Source organism: Schistocerca nitens, chromosome 3 (assembly GCF_023898315.1).
Source record: "Schistocerca nitens isolate TAMUIC-IGC-003100 chromosome 3, iqSchNite1.1, whole genome shotgun sequence".
Classification (NCBI taxonomy): Eukaryota; Metazoa; Arthropoda; class Insecta; order Orthoptera; family Acrididae; genus Schistocerca; species Schistocerca nitens.
This window is the reverse complement of record NC_064616.1, coordinates 872,468,359-872,493,248: the sequence shown is the minus strand read 5'-3', so window position 1 is coordinate 872,493,248 and position 24,890 is coordinate 872,468,359. Positions and strand designations below refer to the sequence as shown.

Sequence of the window (24,890 nt, the reverse complement as noted above, 5' to 3'; positions counted from 1 at the left end):
AGTCATTAGCAGCTCAAATGTATGGTGAATAATGGTTCCCTTTAGGGAAATGGCAGCAAGGAATGGGAAGGTACACCAGGTACATTCAGTGTGTGAGACTGGAGGCTTCATTCAGCATGTTGAAGAGGCTATTCTGGCAGCCACTGAGGAAGCAGGGTGCAACCAACTACATAATGTAGTGCACGCTGGAACAAATGATGCCAGTCGCCTAGGCTCCGAAGTCATACTTTGATCATTCCAGCGACTAGCAGAGAGGGTTGAGAATGCCAGCCTTAACCATGGAGTTTCAATGAAGCTCACAATCTGTAGCATTGTCCCCAAATCAGATAGTGGCCTATGGTTCTTAGTTGAGTAGAAGGCTTGAATCAAAGACTGAGGGTTCTATGACAAGCTAAGCTGTGACTTTTTAAGAGTTGCACCAGAGGGTCGAGAGTTGTAGGGTCTCCTAAATGGGTCTGGTGTGAACTTCACATCAGAAGCAGCTACCGAAGACGATGACTGTGTGTTCGCCCCACACAAAGGTATTTTTTACATTAGGTGAACCTCCATCCAATACAGATAAAATACCTGTGAAAAGCTCAGACGTACCAGTGTAAGATCCAAAGCAATGCCTCCCACAGATTGGAGTACCAAAATCTGTAGTAGTAAACTGCCAAAGCATTCGCAATGAAGTGCTCCTAAAAAGCACTGAAGCTCACGTAATATTAGGCACAGAAAGTTGGTGAAAACGCGCGCGCACACGCACACGCACACGCACCAGAGGGAGGACTCGAACCTCCGATGGGGGGGGGGGGGGGGTACAATTTGAGAGATCTGTCAAGATATACAGTCACTGTGAAGAAATATCTAAAGAAAGAGAGATTACCATACAATAGGTATAAAACAAAGCACACAGAGAGAGAGAGGAGAGAGAGAGAGAGAGAGAGAGAGAGAGAGAGAGAAACGCATTTAGCAGTCAAGAGAGCAGTGTGAGAAGCCTTCAATGACTGTCGTAGAATATTGTCAATGACCTTAATACAAATTCTGGTCATATGTAAAGGCTATTAGTGTCACCAAAGTGAAGTGTCCAGTCACTCATGGATGAGACTGGAACTGGAATTGAGAGTAGCAAAACAAAATCAGAAATGCTTAACTCTGTTATCAAATATTCCTTTACAAAGGAAAACCAAGAATTATTGCCCCATCTAATTCTCGTACCACTGAAAAGATGAGTGAAATAGGTATTGGTGGCAGTGGCGTTTGTGAACAGCTGAAATTGCTAAAATTGAAGAAAGCCCCAGGGCGTGATGGAATCCCCATCAGATTCTATACCGAATTTGCGGATGAGTAAGCCCCTTTGTTAATTATAATCTACTGTGGATCCATTGAAGAAAAAAGTGTGCTCAGTAATTGGAAGAAAAATATCACACCTGTCTACAAGAAGCGGAGCAGAAATGATTCAAAACACTACTGTCCAAAATCCTTTATATCTTTCTGTTGTAGAATCTTTGAACATATTCTGAGACCAAACAGAATAAGGCACCTCCAACAGAACAACCTCCTCCATGCCAACCAGCATGGATTTCTAATACAAAGATCATGTAAAAACCAACTCACTTTTCTCACGACATCCTGAAAGCCATGGATCAAGAAAGGCAGGTAGATGCAGTATTTCTCAATTTCTGAAAAGCATTTGAGTCAGGACCACACCTATTATTATCAAAAGTATGATCATATTGGGTATCAGATGAAATATATGACTGGACTGAGGACGCAACATGTTATCTTCATTGGAGAGTCCTGAACAGATGTAGAAGTAACTTTGGGTGTACCCTGGGAAGAGTGTGGGGTCCCTTGCTATTTATGTTGTATATTAATGATCTTTTAGACAACATTAATAGTAATTCACATTTTTTGCAGATGATGCAGTTTTCTACAATGAAGTAGTCTGAAAAAAGGTGTACAAATATTCAGGTACACCTTGATAAGATTTCAAAGTGGTGTAATAATTGGCAGCTTACTGAAATGTATCCAATGAATATAATATAAGTGAGTCACAGTTGGAATCTGCAAACTCATACAAATACTTGAGTGTAACACTTAGTAGGGAGATGAAGTGGAACGAACCCACAGGCTCAGTCGCGGGTAAAGCAGGTAGCAGACTGATTTACTGGTAGAATACTGTGGAAATGCAATCAGTCTTCAAAGGGAATTGGTTACAAATCACATGGGTGACCAATCCTTAAACATTGCTCAAGTATGTGGGAAGTGTACCAAATAGGCCTAGCACGAGATATTGAACATATACAGGGAAGGGCAGCACAAATGGTCACCGGTTTGTTTGACTTGCAGGAGAGTCACTGAGATGTTGAAAGAACTGAACTGGCAACCTCTAAGATAGACAGAAACCATGCCAAGAAAGTCTGCTGACAAAGTTTCAAGAACTGGCATTAAAATGATGACTAAGGATATTAGACAACACCCTACAACATATCACTTCCATAGGGATCTTGAAGATACGACTGTATTAATTACACCACTCAAAGAGGCATTTGAATGCTCATTTTTCCCACACTCCATATGTGTATGGAACAAGAGAGAGCCCTAATAACTGGGACAGTGGGGTGTAACCTCTGCCATGCTCTTAACAGAGATTCATAGAGTATAGATGTAGATGATTCTGCAGATGATCTGGAACACGGGAGTTTGTCCTTCAGAAGCAGTGACATTTTTTCTTTAAAAAACAAACTGTGGCTCTGTCAGCACCTAATTTCTACTTAGCTATGCTCACTAAGATGCCATTTCTCAATATGGTTGTAAGGAATGGTGTACTGCCATTTCCCAAAATGCCCTTCTTTGACTCTCAAAGTTGTGCAGTTGCTGTGGAATGGTTAATTGAATTTGTGGATTTTTTCCTGCAAGACCTTTCTTCCTCTCTCTATATGACACATCGAGCTTTTGCTCTTTCAGTTCAAAAGGCAGCAATATTTTCTAATAAAGGGCTACATTCTAACTTATGCAGATTCACACTGCCCCCAATTGCTGAGTGGCTTTTCCCACTCCCCACAGGATAGAGAAAGTTTCAGAGTTTACGTCTATTACTGTTATACAATGGCATATTTAAAGACCACTGACATTTTAAGTGACACACATATTGACAAACTGCTTGTAATTCAGTGTGCTGTTTGAGCTGGCTGTAGCCACTTAGCATAGGTATGTCAGTATTTCTTAAATGTATCTTTTCTGTGAAAAAACTTCAAATCCTTTGCAAATGTCCTGAATCCATTTCCATTTCACTGAATAATGGGAGCAATACTATTTGAACAGTTTAGCTTATCCTTCTATCTTGGTAACGAGTACAAGAAATTGAAACATTGACCTTCATTTGGAGAACTCTACATCTGTTGTAAGAGGTATCTCATCACGTTTTGTGTGTTCTTCCTGTCTGCGTCGATAACTGAGTGGTCAGCACGATGGAATGCCATGCAACGGGACCTGGGTTCGATTTTCAGCTGGGTCGGAGATTTTCTCTGCTCAGGGACTGGGTGTTGTGTTATCTTCACCACCACCACCACCACCACCACCACCACCACCACCACCACCACCACTACACGCAAGTCACCAAAGTGGCGTCACTTAAAGAGACTTGCACCAGGAGACCAGTCTACCTGACATTTCATTTCATTTGTGTTCTTTCTCAGTGCCTGTTTTACACTGCCTTCAATCTTTTCTTTTGTTGGAGAAGCTATAGGTGTCATCACAATGCTGGCATCTGTAACTACCTGAAATGTTATGTCCATTGATGCTGAAATTTAGTCTGACAGCAAAGTTATCTAGTTGTGAGCAACTAGCCGAGGTGATCTCAAATTAATCACTATAAGTTTTTACTGTCCACCAAAGACCACTGTAACAGGTGTAGAATCATTCTAAGAGTCTTCACTCAGTACTGCTGAAGTACCCTGATCATGCAAAGAAAATATTTTTTTGCTTTGTAGTTGCAAACAGGCCTGACCCTACCAAGAGTGTCAGTATAGGGGCAGGGATTAGTGGTCATGATGATGTAGCCACACTGCTTACTGAAGTTAATAAATATATCACGAAAGCAAGGAGATATATCTGGGAAGAGCAGATAAGCAGTTGTTAGGAAGCTACTTAGACAATGAATAGACATCATTTAGTAGAAACGTGATGGGCATAGAGGAACTATAGGCAAAGTTTAAACTGACTTTATCTCTAAAGAAATATGTGAAAAGTGGACTAAGGATGGAAAAGACCCACTATTGTTTAATAACAAAAACTGGAAAGTGCTGAGAAAACAAATTGTTGCCCCCTCAGTTCAAAAAAGAACACGAAAATATCAACAGGCCAAAGTTGGTAGAAATTTGTGTGTGTGTGTGTGTGTGTGTGTGTGTGTGTGTGTGTGTGTGTGTGTGTAAAAAGATCAATGCCCAAAGCATACAACTTCCGACATCATATGTTAGTGATAAATCTTGTTGAGAATCCTAGAAAATTCTGCTCCTACATTTCTATTCAGTCATGTGCAGATCAGTCTGGAGAAGTAATACAAGACACCATGCAGAAAGTTAAAGTTTTAAAATTTGCATTAAAAAATCACACACACAAGAGGATTGTATGGATATAGCATTGAGTGCTGCGCAAATTCCTGCATGGAGGACATAGAAATGGGCATCTCTAGTGTTAAGAAGAAGCTTAAATAGTTAAATAAGTTACCAGGTCATGATGGAATCCTGATTCTGTTTAACAGTGAGTATTCCTTGGTATTGACCCCATAATCAACACTTCTTTATCACAAACCTTTTTCCCAGTGATAAGCCCTAAGTAGAAAAAACGAAAAAAAAGTGCAAAGTGACTTGTATACAAGAAGGTAAAAGAACGGCCCCACAAAATCATAGACCAATATCCTTAGCATCGATCTGCTACAGAATACTTTAGCACACTCTGAGTTCAAATATAAAAAAAATTCCTTCAGAGGAGAAAAGCTTCTATGCACAAACAAACAAAGAAGTAGAAAGTATTGTTCATTCTAAACTTTTCTCACATTATATCTTGCAAACCACGAACAGGAAGGTTCCATATTTACAGATTTCCAAAAAGACATTTGACACATTGCCACACTGCAAACACTTAACTAAAGCATACACTATATATTAAAGAGGTATGAGAATGGCTAAAGTCTAAGTACGATGACATGCTGAAAAGTAATGCCTATACATTTTTGTACATGAAAACTATTAAAACTTTTTAAATAAAGCGAATGTTATTAACATTCTACATCTTTAGTCTTCACATTTACATATTTTATATAAGTTTGACTTTGTTGAGGGGACCACCACCACCACCACCACCACCACCACCACCACCACAACAGCGCTGCTTGCACTACTGCTGCTACTACTACTACTACTACTACTACTACTACTACCACCACTACTACTACTAGTACACTCTCAAACTAAAGTCCTCTAAGGTGTTATTTAAGATTTGGAAACAGATCAAAGAATGGATGTGGCCAAGTCAGGACTGTATGGATGATGATCGAAGACAATGGACCCAAGGTGTTCAATTGTTGCAGCACCCTATGGTCTAGCATTGTCATACTGAAGGAGAGAGAGTACCTCATGTGTGGACAAACTCTTCAAATTCGAAACTTGATTACAGCACGCTGTTTCTCATGTATACCGACACAGTTACTTTACACATCACCGTGTTACACACACAATTGAGAGCCCCACAGTCGCCTGGGGCTCCACATATAGAGACTTGGAAAATAAAGATATAAAGTGCTAATAATGTTTGTTTTATTTAAAAAACTTCAAGAGTTCTCACTTTTTAGCGTGTCCTCATTATAAAACCAAATACATTGCACTGGATGGTGAGTGTTCTCTAGAGGCAAATGGTCCATCAGGAGTGCCATGGGAAGTGCGACAGGACTGTACATAAATGATTCTGCCGAATAGGGTAACCAGCAATCAGCAACTATTTGCTGATGACACTGTAGTTTATGGGGAAGTTTCACCTTTGAATGACTAGGATGAAACGGGATAACTTTGATAGAATTTCTATTTGGTGTAACGAGTGGCAGCCTAACCTACATCTGAGAAAATTTAAATGAATGAAGATAAGTATGAAAAGCAATCATGTAATCTTCAAATGGAGTATTGGTGGTGTGCTGACTGAGACAGTTGTGTCTATTAAATATCTACACGTAACATTGGAATGTAAAATGAAATGAGCAAAAATATTGGAAGTAGGGAATGCGAATAGTGGACTTTAGTTTATTCGGATAATACTAGAAAAGTGTAGCTAATCTACATAGGAGACAATGTACAGGTGACTAGTGCCACCCATTCTTGAGCACAGTTTGGGTGTTTAGGATCCCACAAACTGAGATTAAAGAAAGACACTAAAGCAACTCAGAGGCAGGCTGCTAGATTTGTTACCAGTAGGTCTGAAAAACAAGTGAGTATTACAGGAATGTTCTATGAACTCAAATAGAAATGCCTGGAAGGAAAAAGGCTTTCCTTTTGCAAACCACTATTGAGAAGTTTTAGAGAACCAGCATATGATCATGTTGTGTAAGTACCACAAAGACAAGATGTGACATCAAGGCTTGTATGGAAGCATATCAACAATCTTTTTTTCCCTCACTCCAGTGTGAGTAGAATAGGAAAGAGAATACTTCCTACCATGCACCGAATGGTGATTTGTGGAATATGTACATAAATGTAGATTTAATGGATGCTCCAAGCACAATGCTATTACAATTTATGCTGCCATTTTCTGCTTCTTCATCCCTCACGAATGGTGGTGTCAGATACTCCTATCCTTTGTGCCTTTCTTAATTTGGTGTAAGATATTTGTTTGGGGACCTTCAGTTAAATTTTTCTCCACAGCAAATGCAGAACAGTGTGTGTTCATACAGCATGATCATTACAGAAACTGAAGCAAGATAGAAGCAAGGTATATGCTGTCCTCAGCTCATACGCATCTGATCGACAGTACCTACAGGTTGTTTTGCCTTAACATATACTCATTGTGTCTTCATACTTTTAAAAACTGGAGCAACACACATCACAGTGGGTCAAATTTAATATACTTATTCAAGGTTTGACTGCCAAACCTAAGAACAGAAGCCACTGTTTTTGCAACACAAATGATTTCATGATGTTCGTAGTCTGATATTGCTACATTTTCCCATATCTTCTTTAGTTTTGATGTTGAGATGTGCACAAAATTTTTGCATGTTGCTACACCTTTGGGAAAACTGAGGGCACTGTGCAGTTCTATCTTAATGGGATATGTCCTTTTAAGAGAGGATGGTAACTGTTGAGGCATAGTTGTTTCAACTAAAGGTAGTTCAATTTCACAGTCTCTTCAATGACTTAAAAATAGATCTTCTAGACCTTTCTGGATGTAAAATGAAGATTCTCTTCCCTTCCCTTCCCCCCCCCCCCCAAAGCCCCCCCCCCCCCCCGTCCCGAATGAACAATTATCCATCTATAGAACCATAAATACATCGCATGTTATCATGTGGAAACTGAGGTTTTTAACAGAAGTACAACTGGACCATTACGCTAAGATTTTCCCATTGTAATGGGATATCCTCCAATTTCATTTTTACCAAGCTGCCTACCAGAATGGTAGTGTAAAGGCTTTGACAATAAGTCTTCCACCATGGGGACACTTCTTCAGTTTTGAAGTTCTTGCCAGTCCTCTTATACCTTTGAGCATACAGAAGTGCAGCATTTTTGAAAATCACCAGCAGTTGCTTTATCGCATCAGAAGCAATGTAATTAAAATACTGTTACTTTCATTAGGTATAATATGCTCTCCTGACAGAGTTGGGTGCAGTTGCCCAAGCATGAGGAGTGGGTAAAAACATGTGCTGTGTTCTGCAATCACACTTAATGGTGGTCACCAAAGCATACAGAGACTTGAGTCCAATATAAGACCGGTAGTACTGTCCAGTCATAACGTGAAATGTGAACTTGGAACCTGCAGGTTTTCCAAACCTGAATCTGGCCACTGTATGCTGCAGTGCCCAAGTTGCTACCCATGTGGCATACATAGCTTATGGAGTGCTGTGAAGAAAATGAGCCTACAATATAGAGGCAAAAAGAAACATTTATTGTCATTAAAATGCAGTTTGCACTGTACATAGTTTTACATCAAAGCATGTGAAATTTTCACTTGAATTAACAAAGAGAGAGAGAGAGAGAGAGAGAGAGAGAGAGAGAGAGAGAGATAATAAATAAATAAACAGGATCAGCTTATTGCAAAGAATATTTTCTATTTAATAAGTTCACGAAAATGAAGTAATGTTTATAGAAGGATATGTAAACCAGTGATGCTGCTTGTTCCATATACTGTTACATTGTGACTGAGTCAGATGACTGGGCAAATTGATTTGACCTTATCCAATGAACTGTACTTGAAATCACCTACAGTGATTTTCCTAAATCAGAAAAACCTACATCATAATGACTTTATGGGATCTGAACCCTGTTGCAGCAGAACAACAGCAATTTTACGATCACTGTGCAACAAGAAATTTATACTTATTATGAAAAAAGTTAAGAAATGTGAACAAATAATAGAACTAGTTTTTGGAAAAAAAATAATGGATAGTAAATACTCACATTGTAAGTCTTAAAAAATCCCAAATACCTCAGTACTCCAAACCACACTAGGAGATTTCCAGTCCCCAAAAGTACACTGCAAATGTTCCACTGATCTCCAGCAACTTGCTGCAATAACAAAAACGCAAAATTTAAAACACAAGTAGCTGTTATAACCAAAAAAGTTTAAATATGTCTTTAAGGGGTTTCTTTAACATCTTACATTCAATAGTGCAAACTGGTCTGTGTGAGAAGGATAAAGATGTAGTATCTACAACTATATCATACGCCGCAAGCCACCTAATGGTGTTGTTTTTTTTTTTTTTTTTGTTTTGTTTGGGTTTAAGGGCGCTCAACTGCTGAGGTCATTAGCGCCCAGTCACTGTTGTGAGAGCACATGGAATCTGGTAAAACTCAAGGGGATGGGGGGACACCAGAAGGACCTGACAAATATGCAGATAAAATAAGGAAAAAGGTTAAATGTCTTTGGACAAGCCAGTTAAAGTTATAAAACGCAGAATACGAGCAGCTGCTCGAGCGTCATCAGCTAAAACATCCGGTAAAGTAGATGGCAGGGACAGGACAACACGAAATTGACTAAAACGGGGACACGACAATAAAACATGGCGCACTGTTAATGCCTGACCACAAGGGCACTGCGGGGCTGGGTCACCGGAGAGCAGGTAGCGGTGGCTAAACCGGCAATGCCCAATCCGCAACCTGGTCAGAAGGACCTCCTCGCGCCGAGATGGTCGGGAGGATGTTGTCCAAGGAGTTGGGAGCGGTTTTACTGCCCGGAGCTTGTTTCCTTGGAGGGATGACCAAGCATCCCACCACAACGACACAAGCCTCTTACATACATCCCCACGAACGTCAGATGACGGGACACAATGGGAGGCTGGCCAAGGCAGGAGGACTGCAGCCTTGGCTGCAGCATCCGCAGCCTCATTTTCAGGCACTCCTACATGTCCGGGAACCCACAGAAAGCTGACAGAACCACCATTATCAGCGAAAGAATGGAGGGACTGCTGTATCCGTTGAATCAAGGGATGGACCGGATAGGGAGCTCCAAGGCTCTGAAGAGCACCGAGTGAGTCAGAGCAGAGTACATACGATGAATGGCGGTGGCGGCGGGCATACTGAACGGCCTGATGGAGAGCAAGAAGCTCGGCCGTAAAGCTGGAACATTGGTCGAGCAGCCGGTATTTAAAGGTGGCGGCCCCGACGACAAAGGCACAGCCGACACCATCGTCAGTTTTGGAGCCATCGGTGTAAATAAAGGTGTGACCGGCAAGTCGAGCACGAAGTTCGACAAACCGTGAGCAATACACTGCAGCCGGAGTACCCTCCTTCGGGAGTGAGCTGAGGTCGAGATAAATACGAACCGGAGCCTGGAGCCAAGGTGGTGTCGGGCTCTCACCCTCTCTGAAGGTGGTAGGGAGGGCAAAATCCAATTGTCGAAGCAGGCGACGGAAGCGGACTCCGGGGGGCAGCAGGGCAGACACATACAACCCGTACTGACGGTCGAGAGAATCGGCGAAGAAGGACTTGTAAGAGGGGTGGTCGGGCATAGACAACAGCCGGCAGGCATACCGACACAGCAGTACGTCGCGCCGGTAGGTCAATGGTAACTCGGCAGCTTCAGCATAAAGACTCTCGACTGGACTAGTGTAGAAGGCTCCAGTCGCAAGACGTATCCTCCGATGGTGGATGGAGTTGAGACGGCGTAAGAGGGATGGCCGAACGGACGAGTAGACGAAGCTCCCATAATCCAGCTTCGATCGGACTACCTAATGGTGTGTGGCGGAGGGTACTTTTAGTACCACTATCTCATCCCCCCAACCCTGTTCCACTCGCGAATAGTGCGTGGGAAGAATGATTGTCAGCAGAGGTAGGTGTAGACAGGACACAACAAACTTTCAATAGGAAATTGAAAAAGAATGTAGGAAAGTCATCGAAAAGGAAGAAAGTTTTGTTGTTAGGCAGTTCTCATGCCAGAGGTGTAGGCCAACTTCTGCAGGAGGAATTAGGACCAGAATACCAGGTCACAAATTTTTTCAAACCAAGTGCTAGTCTGGATCAGGTGACAGAGGATTTAGGTTCACTCTATAAAGGATTTACCAGGGAAGACACCGTGGTTATTGTGGGAGGGCCAGGGAACAGCATCGACAGAGATCCTGGGTACAGTATAGAGTGTGACCTGGTAAAGATTGCGTCGGCATCGAGACACACCAATGTTGAATTTGTATCTGTCCTGAGACGCCATAACCGGCCTCATTTGAACTCTTCTGTTGGGAGAGTTAATTTGGAGTTGGAACGGCTGCTTGGGTCGGGTGTGGGGGCTCATATTGGTGTGGTTCCTGTTGATTATCTCAGTAGGTGGGACTATACCAGGCACGGCCTACATCTCAACAGGAAAGGGAAGGGGAAACTGGCTGGGGTAATAGCAGGAAATTTAAGGGGGGGAGGCACTGCCATTAATGGTAAAATACCAGTGGTTACAGGTGTTGGAGCAGCACCTTTTTTAGGACAGGTAAGACAGAAAGATGTCAAGTTCTACGAGAGGTCAGGATTGAAACAAATCTTCAGTTTAGGAAAGAAATTAAACAGCACAATTCTAGCACATTGTATCACCAATCACAGCTGTCAATTATAAATTTTCACCAATCACCAGAAATTTTATCTCCACCAAGTTGTATCTCAGTCCTAGGTAATTGCATTGATGAATTAAAGTCACCCAACCCAGTTGACATAATCTGCCTCTCTGAACACCATGTGACCACTGGTATAGGAGCTAGGCCTAAGCACAATGAGAAACTCAGACAGGAGAGTACTGCAAATGTTAGAATAAGGAAAGGTTCTCATAAAAGTATATTTAAAAATAATGTAAGTATATTTCATCAAAATATTGGGAGTTTAAAGAATAAAGTAGATGAGCTTCTGGTTCGTTTAGAAGATTTAGAAGCTGAGAATGAAATAGATATACTATGCCTGTCTGAGCATCACATTGTTACTGATATGGATAAGGTAAATGTAAGTGGATATAAGCTCTCTGCACATGTAATGAGAGAAAATATGGAGAAAGGAGGAGTTGCCATATATGTTAAAAGTTATCATTGTGCAAAAAGTATAGAAATAAAAAAGTTTTGTATAGAGAAACATATAGAAGCATGTGCCTGTGAGCTTAAATTAAATAAAGGCACATTTATAATTGTAACTGTATATAGGTCCCCATCAGGAAATTTTCATCTGTTTCTGAAAAATTTGGACTCCTCGTTGTGCTATCTGTCAGACAGGGGGAAGCAAATTATTATTTGTGGGGACTTCAATGTAGATTCTCTGAAAGAGGGTAATAGGAAAAATGACCTTGAAGTATTACTCGGTTCTTTCAATTTGACACCCGTTATTGATTTTCCTACTCGGGTGGTAAAGGATAGCAGCTCACTGATAGATAACTTCTTTATAGACCAAAATAAGTTTAACCAGATAAATGCTCAGCCTGTTGAGAATGGTCTTTCTGATCATGGTGCACAGCTAGTTACAATATATGACATAGCTCCATTCAGCAATACTAAACAGTCCTCCAAAGTAGTACGTTCAGTCAACGATTTAACAATTTCAAATTTCAGGGAAAGCCTACAGCAGTTAGACTGGGATGAGGTGTACCGTGAACCTGATGCCAATTTAAAATATAATTTATTTCATGACATTTTTGTAAATGCGTTTGAAAACTGCTTCCCCAAGAAAATAGTTAAATATACTCGTAAGAAACCTTGTAACAAACCATGGCTTACTAAGGGTATAAAAATATCTTGTAACCGGAAAAGGGAAATGTATCTGACAGCAAGAAAGAGTAGTGACCCAGAAACTATCAAACATTATAAAAACTACTGTGTTATATTAAGAAAAGTTATTAAAAAATCCAGAAGTATGTGTATCATGCCTGAAATCAGCAACTCTGATAATAAAATTAAAACAATTTTGAATATTATTAAAAGAGAAACAGGTCAACCAAGAGCACAGAAAGACAGTATTAGCATCAAATTGAATGAAAACTTTACGAACAAAAAGTCAGAAGTTGAAAATATTTTTAATAATCATTTTCTAAATGTTGTGGATATAGTAGGATCCAGGTGTTCATTAGAAGATGCTAGGCTGTTAATGGAAGAGGCCATACCTATGCAATTTGATACAATTGAAATCTCACCCACTTCTCCCTCTGAAATTAGGAAAATAATAAACTTGCTTAAAAGTAAAAACTCACATGGAATTGATGGCATTTCCAGCAAAATAGTAAAAGCTTGTTCTCAACAGATAAGTAAGATTCTCAGCCACCTGTGTAATAGCTCTCTGGAACAGGGCATTTTCCCTGATAGACTGAAATATGCATAAAAAGGGGGATAGATCTGATGTCAACAATTACCGTCCAATCTCCCTTCTAACAGCTTTATCCAACATTTTTGAGAAAGTAATGTATTCAAGAGTAGCTTCACATATCTGTAAAAATGAAGTACTAACAAAATGTCAGTTTGGTTTCCAGAAAGGTTTTTCAACAGAAAATGCCATATATGCCTTCACCAATCAAATTTTGAATGATCTGAATAACCGAACACCACCCTTTGGGATTTTTTGTGATCTCTCAAAGGCTTTTGATTGTGTAAATCATGAAATTCTGCTAGACAAGCTCAAGTATTGTGGCATGAGTGGGACAGTGCACAAATGGTTTAATTCGTACCTAACTGGAAGAGTGCAGAAAGTTGAAATAAGTAGTTCTCATAACATGCAAAGATCAGCACATTCCTCAAACTGGGGAACTATCACGAATGGGGTTCCACAAGGGTCAGTCTTGGGTCCTTTGTTGTTCTTATTATATATTAATGACTTGCCATTCTATATTCATGAAGAGGCAAAGTTAGTTCTCTTTGCTGATGATACAAGTATAGTAATCACACCTGACAAACAAGAATTAACTGATGAAATTGTCAATACTGTCTTTCAGAAAATTACTAAGTGGTTCCTTGTAAACGGACTCTCACTGAATTTTGATAAGACACAGTACATACAATTCCGTACAGTGAATGGTATGACGCCATTAATAAATATAGACCTTAATCAGTAGCATATAGCTAAGGTAGAATATTCCAAATTTTTAAGTGTGTCCACTGATGAGAGATTAAATTGGAAGAAACACATTGATGATCTGCTGAAACGTTTGAGTTCAGCTACTTATGCAATAAGGGTCATTGCAAATTTTGGTGATAAACATCTTAGTAAATTAGCTTACTACACCTATTTTCACTCATTGCTTTCATATGGCATCATATTTTGGGGTAATTTATCACTGAGGAATAAAGTATTTATTGCACAAAAGCGTGTAATCAGAATAATAGCTGGAGTCCACCCAAGATCATCCTGCAGACATTTATTTAAGGATCTTGGGATATTCACAGTAGCTTCTCAGTATATATATTCTCTTATGAAATTTGTTATTAACAACCAAACCCAATTCAAAAGTAATAGCAGTGTGCATAACTACAATACTAGGAGAAAGGATTATCTTCACTATTCAAGATTAAATCTAACTTTGGCACAGAAAGGGGTGAATTATACTGGCACTAAAGTCTTTGGTCACTTACCAAATAGTATCAAAAGTCTGGCAGATAACCAACAAGTATTTAAGAAGAAATTAAAAGAATTTCTGAATGACAACTCCTACTCCATAGAGGAATTTTTATATATAAATTAAGAAAAAAAATATATTAAAAAAATAAATAAAGAAAAACAAAAAAACACAAAAAATAAAGTTGTTATATTAACTTAAGTATGTTGTTAAATTAACCTAATTATGTCATGTATTGGAAAATTTGACTCATTCCACATCATTACGAAATACCGTATTCATGATCCATGGAACTAGTATTAATCTAATCTAATCTAATCTAAGCCTCTGATTTGGCTCTAAATTCTCAAATTTTCTCCTCATGGTCAATACGCTAGATATATTTGTGGAGAAGTAATATGATGTCTGACTCCTCCTGAAAAGTGCTGTCCTGAAACTTCAATAGGAGATCTGTTCGTGATGCACAACACCTCTCTTGTAACATCTGCCAGTGGACTTTATTTGGCATCTCCGTAATGTTCTCTCACCAGTTAAACGACCTCGTGACTAAACGCGCCACTTTTCATTGGATCTTCTCTATCTCCTCTATCAGTCCTACCTGATAGAGATCCCAGATAGATGTGCGAACATTACAGAAGGCGAACTACTCGCTGTTTAGAGGAATGTCGTTACATGTATTGCCAAATGCACTGAAGTTGACTGACATCATTTTGAGCATTTATTGCATTAATGTGGTATTTACAGGTGAGCACACTGTAACAGCATGCGTTCTCAGAAATGATAAGTTCACAAAGGTACATGTATCACATTGGAACAACCAAAATAAAATGTTCAAATGTACCTACGTTCTGTATTTTAATTTAAAAAACCTACCTGTTACCAACTGTTCGTCTAAAATTGTGAGCCATGTGTTTGTGACTATTACAGCACCATCTATCACAAAGCGAAAAAAGTGGTCCAGCTAAAACATTCATATTTCTTTATGTACTACACGAATATGTAATAAAAAATGGGGGTTCCTATTTAAAAAATGCAGTTGATATCCGTTTGACCTATGGCAGCGCCATCTAGCGGGCCAATCATAGCACCATCTGGTTTCCCCCTTCAAGCTAGACAAGTTTTGTTCTCTGTAGTTTTTTCGTTTGACGCTTATTTCGTGAGATATTTGGACCAGTCATGATCAACTGACCACCCTGTATATTGTAAATAGCAACGATCCTACCACAATTCCCTGTGGTACTCCAGATATTACCTTTACGTCTGTCAATTTGCTTGTGATAGAAGTGACATGTTGAGTTCTATCTGCAAGAAAGTCTTGAATCCAATTGCAAGTCTTCTCTGATACTCTGTAAGCTCATATTTTTTTCATTAAATGGCAATGTGGTATGGTGTCAAATGTCTTACTGAAATCAAGGGAACACAGCATCAACCTGAGCACTGTTGTTCACTGCGCTGTGCATGTCATGGAGGAACAGAACGAGTTGAGTGTCGCAGGATCTATGTTTACGAAATCCATGTTGATTTTTGTAGAGGAGATGTTCATTTTCCAAGAACGTCATAATTCTTTACCATAAAACGTGTTCCATAATTCTACAACAGATTGATGTCAAGGATATAGGTCTATACTTGTGTGGATCTCTCTTATAGCCTTTCTTAAAAACTGGATGACCTGCACTTTTTCCAGTCGTTAGGTACCTTTCGTCGTTCAAGAGATCTATGATGAATTACTACTAGAAGGGGAGCAAGTTCTTTCACATAATCTTTATAGAATCTTATAGGTATCTCATCTCGTCCTGAAGCCTTTCCACTACTAAGCAATTGTAGGTGCTTTTCAATTCCGCGATTGGTTATCTCAATGTCTGCCATTTTGACATTTGCATGATGATTGAAAGGACAGACAGTGTTATGATCTGCACTGAAACAACTTCTCAAGACCAAATTCAGTATTTCGGCCTTCTCTCTGTTATCTTCCGTCTCAGTGGCGGTGTGGTCTCAGAGAATGAATAGATGATTTTGACCCATTTACTGATTTTACACATGACCAAAATCTCTTAGGGTTTTTACTCAGGTCAGTTGACAATGTCTTACTTTCAAAATCATGTTAACAACATTTATTTTATTTTTAAAGCTTTAAGAGTTTTCACATAAAAAATTTGGAGGCATATTTTTTCAGTACACCCTCATTTCGCTGTGCTTGATTATGTCGATACTATTGTAAGTCACTAAAATACAGGGTAATTATAGCTGAAGGTCCAGATTCAAAGCACTTTAAAAAACAAATCACTTCTCAGAATGACATCAAATTTAACAGAATATTATAGAATATGGGGGAAATGTTATGGATACCAAAAATTTGGCAACTAGATGGTGCTGTAACGAGTATAATATACAAAATAAAAGATGCAGGGTACACGGCTGTTCTTCAGCTTGTACCCGAGATACTCAGTGTGACTGTCTCAATGCAGAGCCATGTGATGCTGGTAAAGCTCTTTTACAAGAACCATAGCTCTGCAGAAGTTCCAGACACTTAAGTGTATGAGGATAGGTGTTGGTTTTTCTGCAAGGGTCTGGACAAAATAATTATGAAATTCAAAAAGACAGGTTCTTTCGATGTGCAATGTGGCACAGGCAGGAAACAATTGATTCAAAGTCAGTAGAAATGGCCATGGGAATGCAGGAGTAGAGTGGTTATGAGGAAACATGCAGTGCACAGGGAACTGCCTGAACTTGGGACATGCCTGTGAACATCAGGCACAAAATTCTATGAAACACCTAGCACTGCTATCCATACAAAATTATCGACGATCAGGAGTTGCTTCATGCTGACCTGCCAGTATGACAAACATCTGCTCTAGAATTTCTTGCTTTCATTGAAGTGGACAATGGTCATGGGACATTCTGTAGACAGATGAAGCCCATTTCCATCTCCAAGGATACACCAATACACAGAATTGCAGAATATCGGCAACATAAAATCTGCTCGCACATCAGCTGGTACTGCTTCATTCTGCATAGGTAACTGTGTGGTGTGGGTTGATGGCGTCAATTATCATAGGGCCATATTTTTTGTGCAAGAGATGGGTCCTGCGGGTCCCAATACATGTACCATCACTGGTTAAACACTATGAGAGTCTTTTGTGCATACAAGATGGTGCTCCTCCACACATTGCAAAAGCAGTGAGGTAATGTTACAGAGGCATTTTGGAAATTCTAGAATTATCAGCCATCGTTTTCCTACAGCCTGGCCATACAGATCACCTAAATAAAGATAAATATGGAACCTGTACACCAATAAATGTGTTATATTATATCTTTTTCTATATTAATAAAGAAAAATTAAATAATATAATAAATATATTAGGAAGAATTATCTAATCTATTATAATATGTTATTAATATAAAATTAATAATTTGAGTTAGAGAGCCAGATAAAAGCTGAGGGAAGGACAGAAAACAGTAAAAAGTAAGGAACTGCAATGAGGTAGGAGAAGTATGCTGGTCTGAGGCAAATGAGAGATCCCCAGGTCTAGTCCATGGTAGGAGATCAACTTTCACACCTAGCTGACGGCTGGCTCCCCCCCCCCCCCCCCCCCCCAATCTGTGTCACTTCTGATTGTGGGCTTATCTGTAAGATGCTGTGTTCAGTGCCCTGACTACAAATGTAGCTGAAATGAAGGCATGCATTACACAATGAATTCTGAACACAGCTCCTCAGGCGTTCCAATCTGTTGCGGAACATGCTGTTTCTCGATTTCAACCTGTGAGAGAAAACAGTAGGCAGCATATTGAACATGGCTTGGACTAGTCTAGTGACAGTTAAAAACTGATTCTTCCCATCTGATGTGGTATGCCCTTGCCATGGTGGATAGACTTATCTAACTAACAGTGTCACAACTACTGAACTCCATACTTGGGTGGTCTTGCACATTGCATAGCGCAGTTGGTTCAATGTGCAGCTTCTGCCACAACCATCATTTACAATTCACCTGCCATTTGTAGCTGAAACCATTTATATTATGATGCTTACAGCATAACCTAGAGAGAAAATTTTCGATAAATATTTCCACCCTATAGCATCCTTTACCCCCCACCCCCTTTTCCACAACTGCATTTTGAAACTGGAACTTTATAATTATTATAATTAATAACCCTATACATCTGTACATAAGGAAGTATGACACCTGTCCAAGTACAGAAAATTCAGGTTTGTTTTCCTGATTAAGCCATCCAAACTTTGGGAATCCAAAGTTGTCAGAAATCATTCCAGCCAAAAGTCACTATTAATACGCCATGTCATACACCTTTCCATTCCCATGCCTGTTATGATTTGTAATATTAAGTAAATTACTATACATCAGGTTCCATTATAATACAATTACTATTTTCAGTATTTTCATCATCGTACATTTGTAGTTCCATGTTTTATCATCATTTTTGTTTTCTTTTATTAACATTTGTGCATGTTATCACATAGTCAATGGCATTGTGATGTGTCATTATAAATTTTCAAAGCCAGACTGAAATTACATACAACAATAATACCATCAAAAAGATCCACACAAAGTGAGATAATCAGTTGAAGAATGATGAAATGTGTCATAAAAGCAATTGAAATGTAAGAAGTACAGTTGAAGACTGCCTGATTAATCTTACACATAGAGCATGTTGCAAGTAACCACAGAAGCATATGAGAGTCCTGTCATGTGCCCAATGACTATTCTCTATGTTTTTCTGTGGCACTTTGTATTACTTTTTGGTGGGTGCTGTATGTAAAATGTTAATCACACTGATACAAAATTATACCATTACGTCCACACATGGAGAAATCTAATTGGCAAAAATCCTTGGTACCATACAGTAGACATGGGTATGATTAATGAAGAGGAAAATCAGTCAAGTTTGTTGATAATACATTTCATTAGCAAACTACTGATAATGAATAACTACATTTTACACATTCAAATTAGTTGAAAATATTACCTGTTTTTCTATCTGTTCTTTAATAGCTGACCCCAAAATGATAAGCACATCATTTACAATAATCATCAAATACCACAGGTTTAAGAACTCTAGACGGCCATCAACACTTAGGGTCTTTCCATAAGCTGCCTTAAAGAAGTTAATGGTCTCCTGTAACAAAAGACATACAATAAAAACTTCTACCTCAAAGTCTTTCACAAATACCACTTGTATCATAAAATCTGTGAGAATGAAAGAGGCCAATGGATGATGAGGGGAATTATTTAACTCACATTTCTGGAAAGTAGCGTAAAGTTTAAGTTGTTGTTTCAGAAACTTTACACTGTTGTTTTTGTTTACACACAGTCGCGTATAGGTCAAATTTGTGGAACCATATTTTCGTGTTTATCTGTAATTTAACTGACTTATTCTTAATAAAGTATTACATTTATCATGAGTGAAAAGTGCTTGACTTGCAGTAGGATTGTTAGGTCGGGGCTTTGGTGTGACGGGTGCTGCAGTTTTTTTCCATGTGGGTGACTGTAGTGGTGTGGGAATAGGGGAAGTAAATGAGACTCATCAGTGGTTTTGTAGGATATGTAGTAGAGATAGGAAGATACTAGAACAGGAGTGGAAAATTGCCACCCTTCAGGCTGAGTTAGACAAGGCCAGGGGAAATCTTGACAGGTTAAGGAGGGAGAAGAGTAAAGAGAGGTGGGAAGTGGCAACAGGCAACAGGAGGAACAGGCCTAGAACTTTGTCTGACAGCTTCGTGGTGAATGTAGAAAATAGATTTGACCTATTGCTTCAGTTAGGAGCTGGTGAGCCTCAAGCAGTTGCAGGTGTAGACAGGGCACACCAAACTTTCAGCAGCAAGTTGAAAAGTAAGGATGCAGGGAAATCAGTAAAGAGAAAGAAAGTGGTGTTGTTAGGTAGTTCCCATGGAAGAGGTGTTGGCCAACTTTTGCAGGATGAACTAGGATCAGAATACCAGGTCACCAATTTTTTTAAACCTAGTGCTGGTCTGGAGCAGGTGACAGAGGATTTAGGATCACTTTGCAAAGATTTCACTAAGGAAGACACTGTGGTTATAGTGGGTGGGGCAGGTAATAGTACTGACAGACATCCTGGGTACAGTACAGAGTGTGACCTTGCAAAGATTGCATCAGCATTGAAGCATACTAGTGTTGAGTTTGTATCTGTTCTTGGGTGCCATGACCGACCTCATTTGAAGTCTTCTGTCAAGAGAGTTAATTTGGAGTTGGAAAGGCTGCTTATGTCGGGTGCAGGGTCACACATTGCTGTGGTTCCTGTTGATTCTCTCAATAGGTGGGATTATACTAGGCATGGCCTTCACTTCAATAGGAAAGGAAAGGGTAAACTGGCTGGGAAAATAGCAGGAAAGTCAATGGGGGGAGGCACTGTCATGAGTGATAAAATATCAGTGGTTAAAGGGTTGAGAAAAGACCCTTTTTTTAGGGTAGTGAGGACCGAAAGAAACCAAATTTTAAGAGAGGTTAGAACTGAGACAAACCTTCAGTTTGAGAAACAAAGCAAAAAACATAATTCTAGCTTATTGTATCTGGTTAAGAATTTTCAACAGTCAGCAGATATTTCAACTCTACCCAATTTTAACTCAGTCAATGAGAAATGTCAGCTATCTTTATTGCATCAAAATATTCGAGGACTGAGAAATAAAATTAATGAATTAACTATCTGCATAGATGAATTAGAGTCTTCAAACCCAGCTGACATAATCTGCCTCTCTGAACATCATGTGACCACTGGTATAGAACTTTTAAGTGTTACAGGGTTTAGTTTAGCATCTCACTTTTGTAGATCAGAAATGGAGAAAGGAGGAGTTGCCACATTCATCAGGAACTGTCATAAATTTAAGAACATAGACATTCATAAATTTTGCCTAGAACAGCATATGGAAGCATGTGCAACAGAAGTAGAATTTCACAAAAAATACTTCATAATATTAAGTGTATATCGAACACCTGCAGGCAAATCTAATCTGTTCATAAACCACCTTGAAGCTGTACTGCCCCATTTAACAACCAAAAACAAAGAAATAGTGGTTGCTGGTGATTTTAAATGTAGATTTCCTTAAAGACTCTCCCAATAAGAATTTACTTGAGTTGGTAACACTTCCATTCAACTTAATTCCCACTGTAAAGTTCCCCACTAGGGTAGCCAATGGCTCACAAACAGCCATTGATAATATATTTATAGAAAAGTCCAATGAACAAAATTATATTACAAATAAAAAGTCAATGGCCTCTCAGACAATGATATGCAGTTCCTTCTGTTAAATGTTAATACTGAACAGGATATTAAATCTGTTAAATCTGAGCTCAAGAGGGTAATCAATAAGCCAAAAATTGATTATTTTAGGACACTCCTCAGACACATTCACTGTAATGATGTTTACAGTTGTTATGGCATGAATGAAAAATATAACACTTTTGCTAATAAAGTGCTTACCTTATTTGAACACTGTTTTCCCTCAAAACTAACCAAGGTTAGAGCAAAGTCTACGAAGAAGCTGTGGATTACTCAAGGAATAGGGGTATCTTGTAAAATAAAAAGAAAACTGTATCTGTCAATCCTAAACAATTCTGATGTTGATGCTATAGCACATTACAAGAAATATTATTAAAGACTGTAATACGGACATCAAAGCAAATATATTACAAGGAAAAGATAGTCATATCAGATAACAAAATGAAGACAATATGGGATATAGTGAAGGAGGAGACTGGTTGAACCAGACATTAAGAGGGAAAAATAGCATTAAGAGTGAATGATACATTGGTGACAGATGTGTATAGTGTTGCAGAACTTTTTAACAAACATTTTATAACTGTTACTGAAAAGATGGGGTTGTCAGGTTCTGTAGATGCTGCTATGGAATACTTCAGACCAGACATTTGAAGTAACTTCCATCATATGAATTTGACCCTCACCACCCCAGCAGAAATAATTTCCATCATAAAATCTTTAAAAATCAAAAACATCTAGTTGGTATGATGAAATATCAACAAAGTTAATTAAAGAATGTGATTCTGAGTTAAGTAACATATTAATCTATCTGTGTAACCAGTCATTTATCAGTGGAATATTTCCCGAATGGTTGAAATATGCTGAAGTTAAGCCACTGTTTAAAAAGGGAGATAAAGAAATAGCATCAAATTTCCGTCCAATTCCACTTTTGCCTGCATTCTCAAAAATTTTAGAAAAAGTAATGTACAATCGGCTTTATAACCATCTAATCTCAAATAACATACTGTCAAAGTTGCAGTTTGGATTTCTAAGGGGTTCTGATATTGAGAAGGCTATCTACACTTACAATGAAAATGTGCTTAATTCATTAGACAAAAAATTGCAGGCAACTGGTATATTTTGTGATCTGTCAAAGGCGTATGACTGTGTAAATCACAATATCCTTTTAAGTAAATTAGAATATTATGGTGTAACAGGAAATGCTGCAAAATGGTTCAAATCTTATACCTCTGGCAGGAAACAAAGGGTGTTATTAGGAAAGAGACATGTATTAAGCCATCAGGTATCATCCAATTGGGAACTAATTACATGTGGGGTGCTGCAAGGTTCCATTTTATGGCCCTTACTTTTTCTTGTGTAGATCAATGACCTTTCATCAGTAACATTACCAGATGCAAAGTTTGTTTTGTTTGCTGATGATACAAACATTGCAATAAATAGCAAATCAAGTGTAGTCTCAGAAAGATCAGCTAATAAACTATTTGCGGACATTAGTCACTGGTTCCTAGCCAATTCTTTGTCACAAAACTTTGAAAAAACACTCTGCATGCAGTTCAGAACTTGTATATGCCTAACATACGATGACAAGCAGATAGAAGAAGTGGACAGTGTTAAATTCTTGGGATTGCAGCTTGATGATAAATTCAACAGGGAGGAGCACACCACAGACCTGCTGAAGCGTCTTAACAAATCTCTATTTGCAATGCGAATTGTGTCAGATATAGGGGATATAAAAATGAAAAAGCTGGCACACTGTGCTTACTTTCATTCCATAATGTCACATGGGATTATTTTTTGGGGTAGTTCATCAAGCCAAGCTAAAGTTTTCATGGCACAAAAACGTGCAGTAAGAGTTATATGTGGTGTGAACTCAAGAACATCCTGCAGAAGCCTGTTTAGGAAACTGGGGATACTATCTACTGCTTCCCAATATATTTATTCCTTAATGAAATTTGTCATTAAAAATACATCACTTTTTCAAACCAACAGCTCACTTCACTTCATGGAATCAATACTAGAAATAAGAATAATCTTCACAAGGATTTAAAGTCACTCTTGTACAAAAAGGTGTGCATTATTCAGGAACACACATTATCAATAACTTGCCAGCAGCCATCAAAAGCTTAACAATCAATGAAATTCAGTTTAAGAGAAGAGAGAAGCCTAAAAGATTTATTGGTGGCCAACAGCTCCTCCTACTCCACTGATGAATTTCTCAGTAGAACCAACTGATGTGTGTGTGTGTGTGTGTGTGTGTGTGTGTGTGTGTGTGTGTGTGCGCGCGTGTGTGTGTGTGTAAGCACAATCTAACTTCTGCACCATTTCAGTGCAGTAATGTGTTCATTGTAAATAAGTATTGTAGTAAAAAAACTTTTTTATTTTAAATTCAGTGCATTAGTGTTTGTAAAATGATTCTTTCATATAGTGTTCATTAAAAAAAATATGACGATTGTCTACCTGTGGAAGGTACATTAGCTTATTTGCTTCAGTTGTAAATATTTGTCATGTATTATTGTTTTTCTGACATGTTCTACATCCGTGGAGGACCTCCTCACTTTGGATCAATTGGAATGAAAGTAAATCTAATCTAATCTAATCTAAATGAAGTACACATGGTTACTGTGGGACTGGGTTACATAATTAGGTCAAAATGAACAATTTTTTAGGGAGGTTGAAAGGGACTAAACTTCAAGGTCATTAGTTCCTCTTTTCTTTAATAACTGAAGAATAAAGGTTTCCAGGAGAAGAAAATGATGTCACTTTACAAAATGGTAAAAAATATGGATGTAAGACCACACTGACAATCTTTAAATGAGTGTACACAAACCACTACCTCGAATAAAACTAGATCCACTGCTTGGCGATTGTCATCTAATGGCAGAGAAATAGTCATAGAATACACTATGTACTACAAATCTGTGCAGTTAGGGCACAAGAAAATGGACTACCAGCAGAGGGGCATCACAACAACAATGTGGTGGGTCCTCTTACCTGAGGATGTGATCATGAGACAACCAGATATGGCCAATATGTAGTCAACAAGAATACTAGATTCTCTTTGAGAAGGGCTAAGGGAAATGGACTACTTTATGGTATATAGATCACTTGTAGAGGTCACGGTGAGACATTCCTTGTTTCAAGCCTCCAAATGCTGAAGACAGTGTTGACCACTTATTGGATACTGGCTTTCTCATTTTCAAGGTTTCCATCTCACTAGCTTCCTTTGCTAACCAGTCTGAAAGATCATCTCACAGAATCCCTATGTGACTTGGAGGGTCTTGAGAAATAGAAATGAAACTCCCAGTGTAGTGCATGTGAGGAAGATTGTGTATGGTCAAAGCCAACGTGTTTTGAGGATGGCATTGGCTTATGGCCCGCAGGCTGCTTAAAGAACCACTAGAGAC

General features: G+C 38.8%; 1 protein-coding gene across 2 annotated transcripts in view; it reads right to left on the bottom strand.

Annotated features, from left to right (window-relative positions):
- Positions 1 to 24,890, bottom strand: part of LOC126248909 (mucolipin-3-like) — a 200,585-nt gene that overhangs the window by 9,858 nt on the left and 165,837 nt on the right. For both annotated transcript variants that reach the window (XM_049950387.1, XM_049950386.1), the window contains 2 exons: positions 19,219 to 19,368; positions 8,640 to 8,747 (listed from right to left, as the gene is read on the bottom strand). In XM_049950387.1, the coding sequence (XP_049806344.1) occupies positions 8,640 to 8,747; positions 19,219 to 19,368 (258 nt within the window). The remainder of the gene's footprint in view (positions 1 to 8,639; positions 8,748 to 19,218; positions 19,369 to 24,890) is intronic.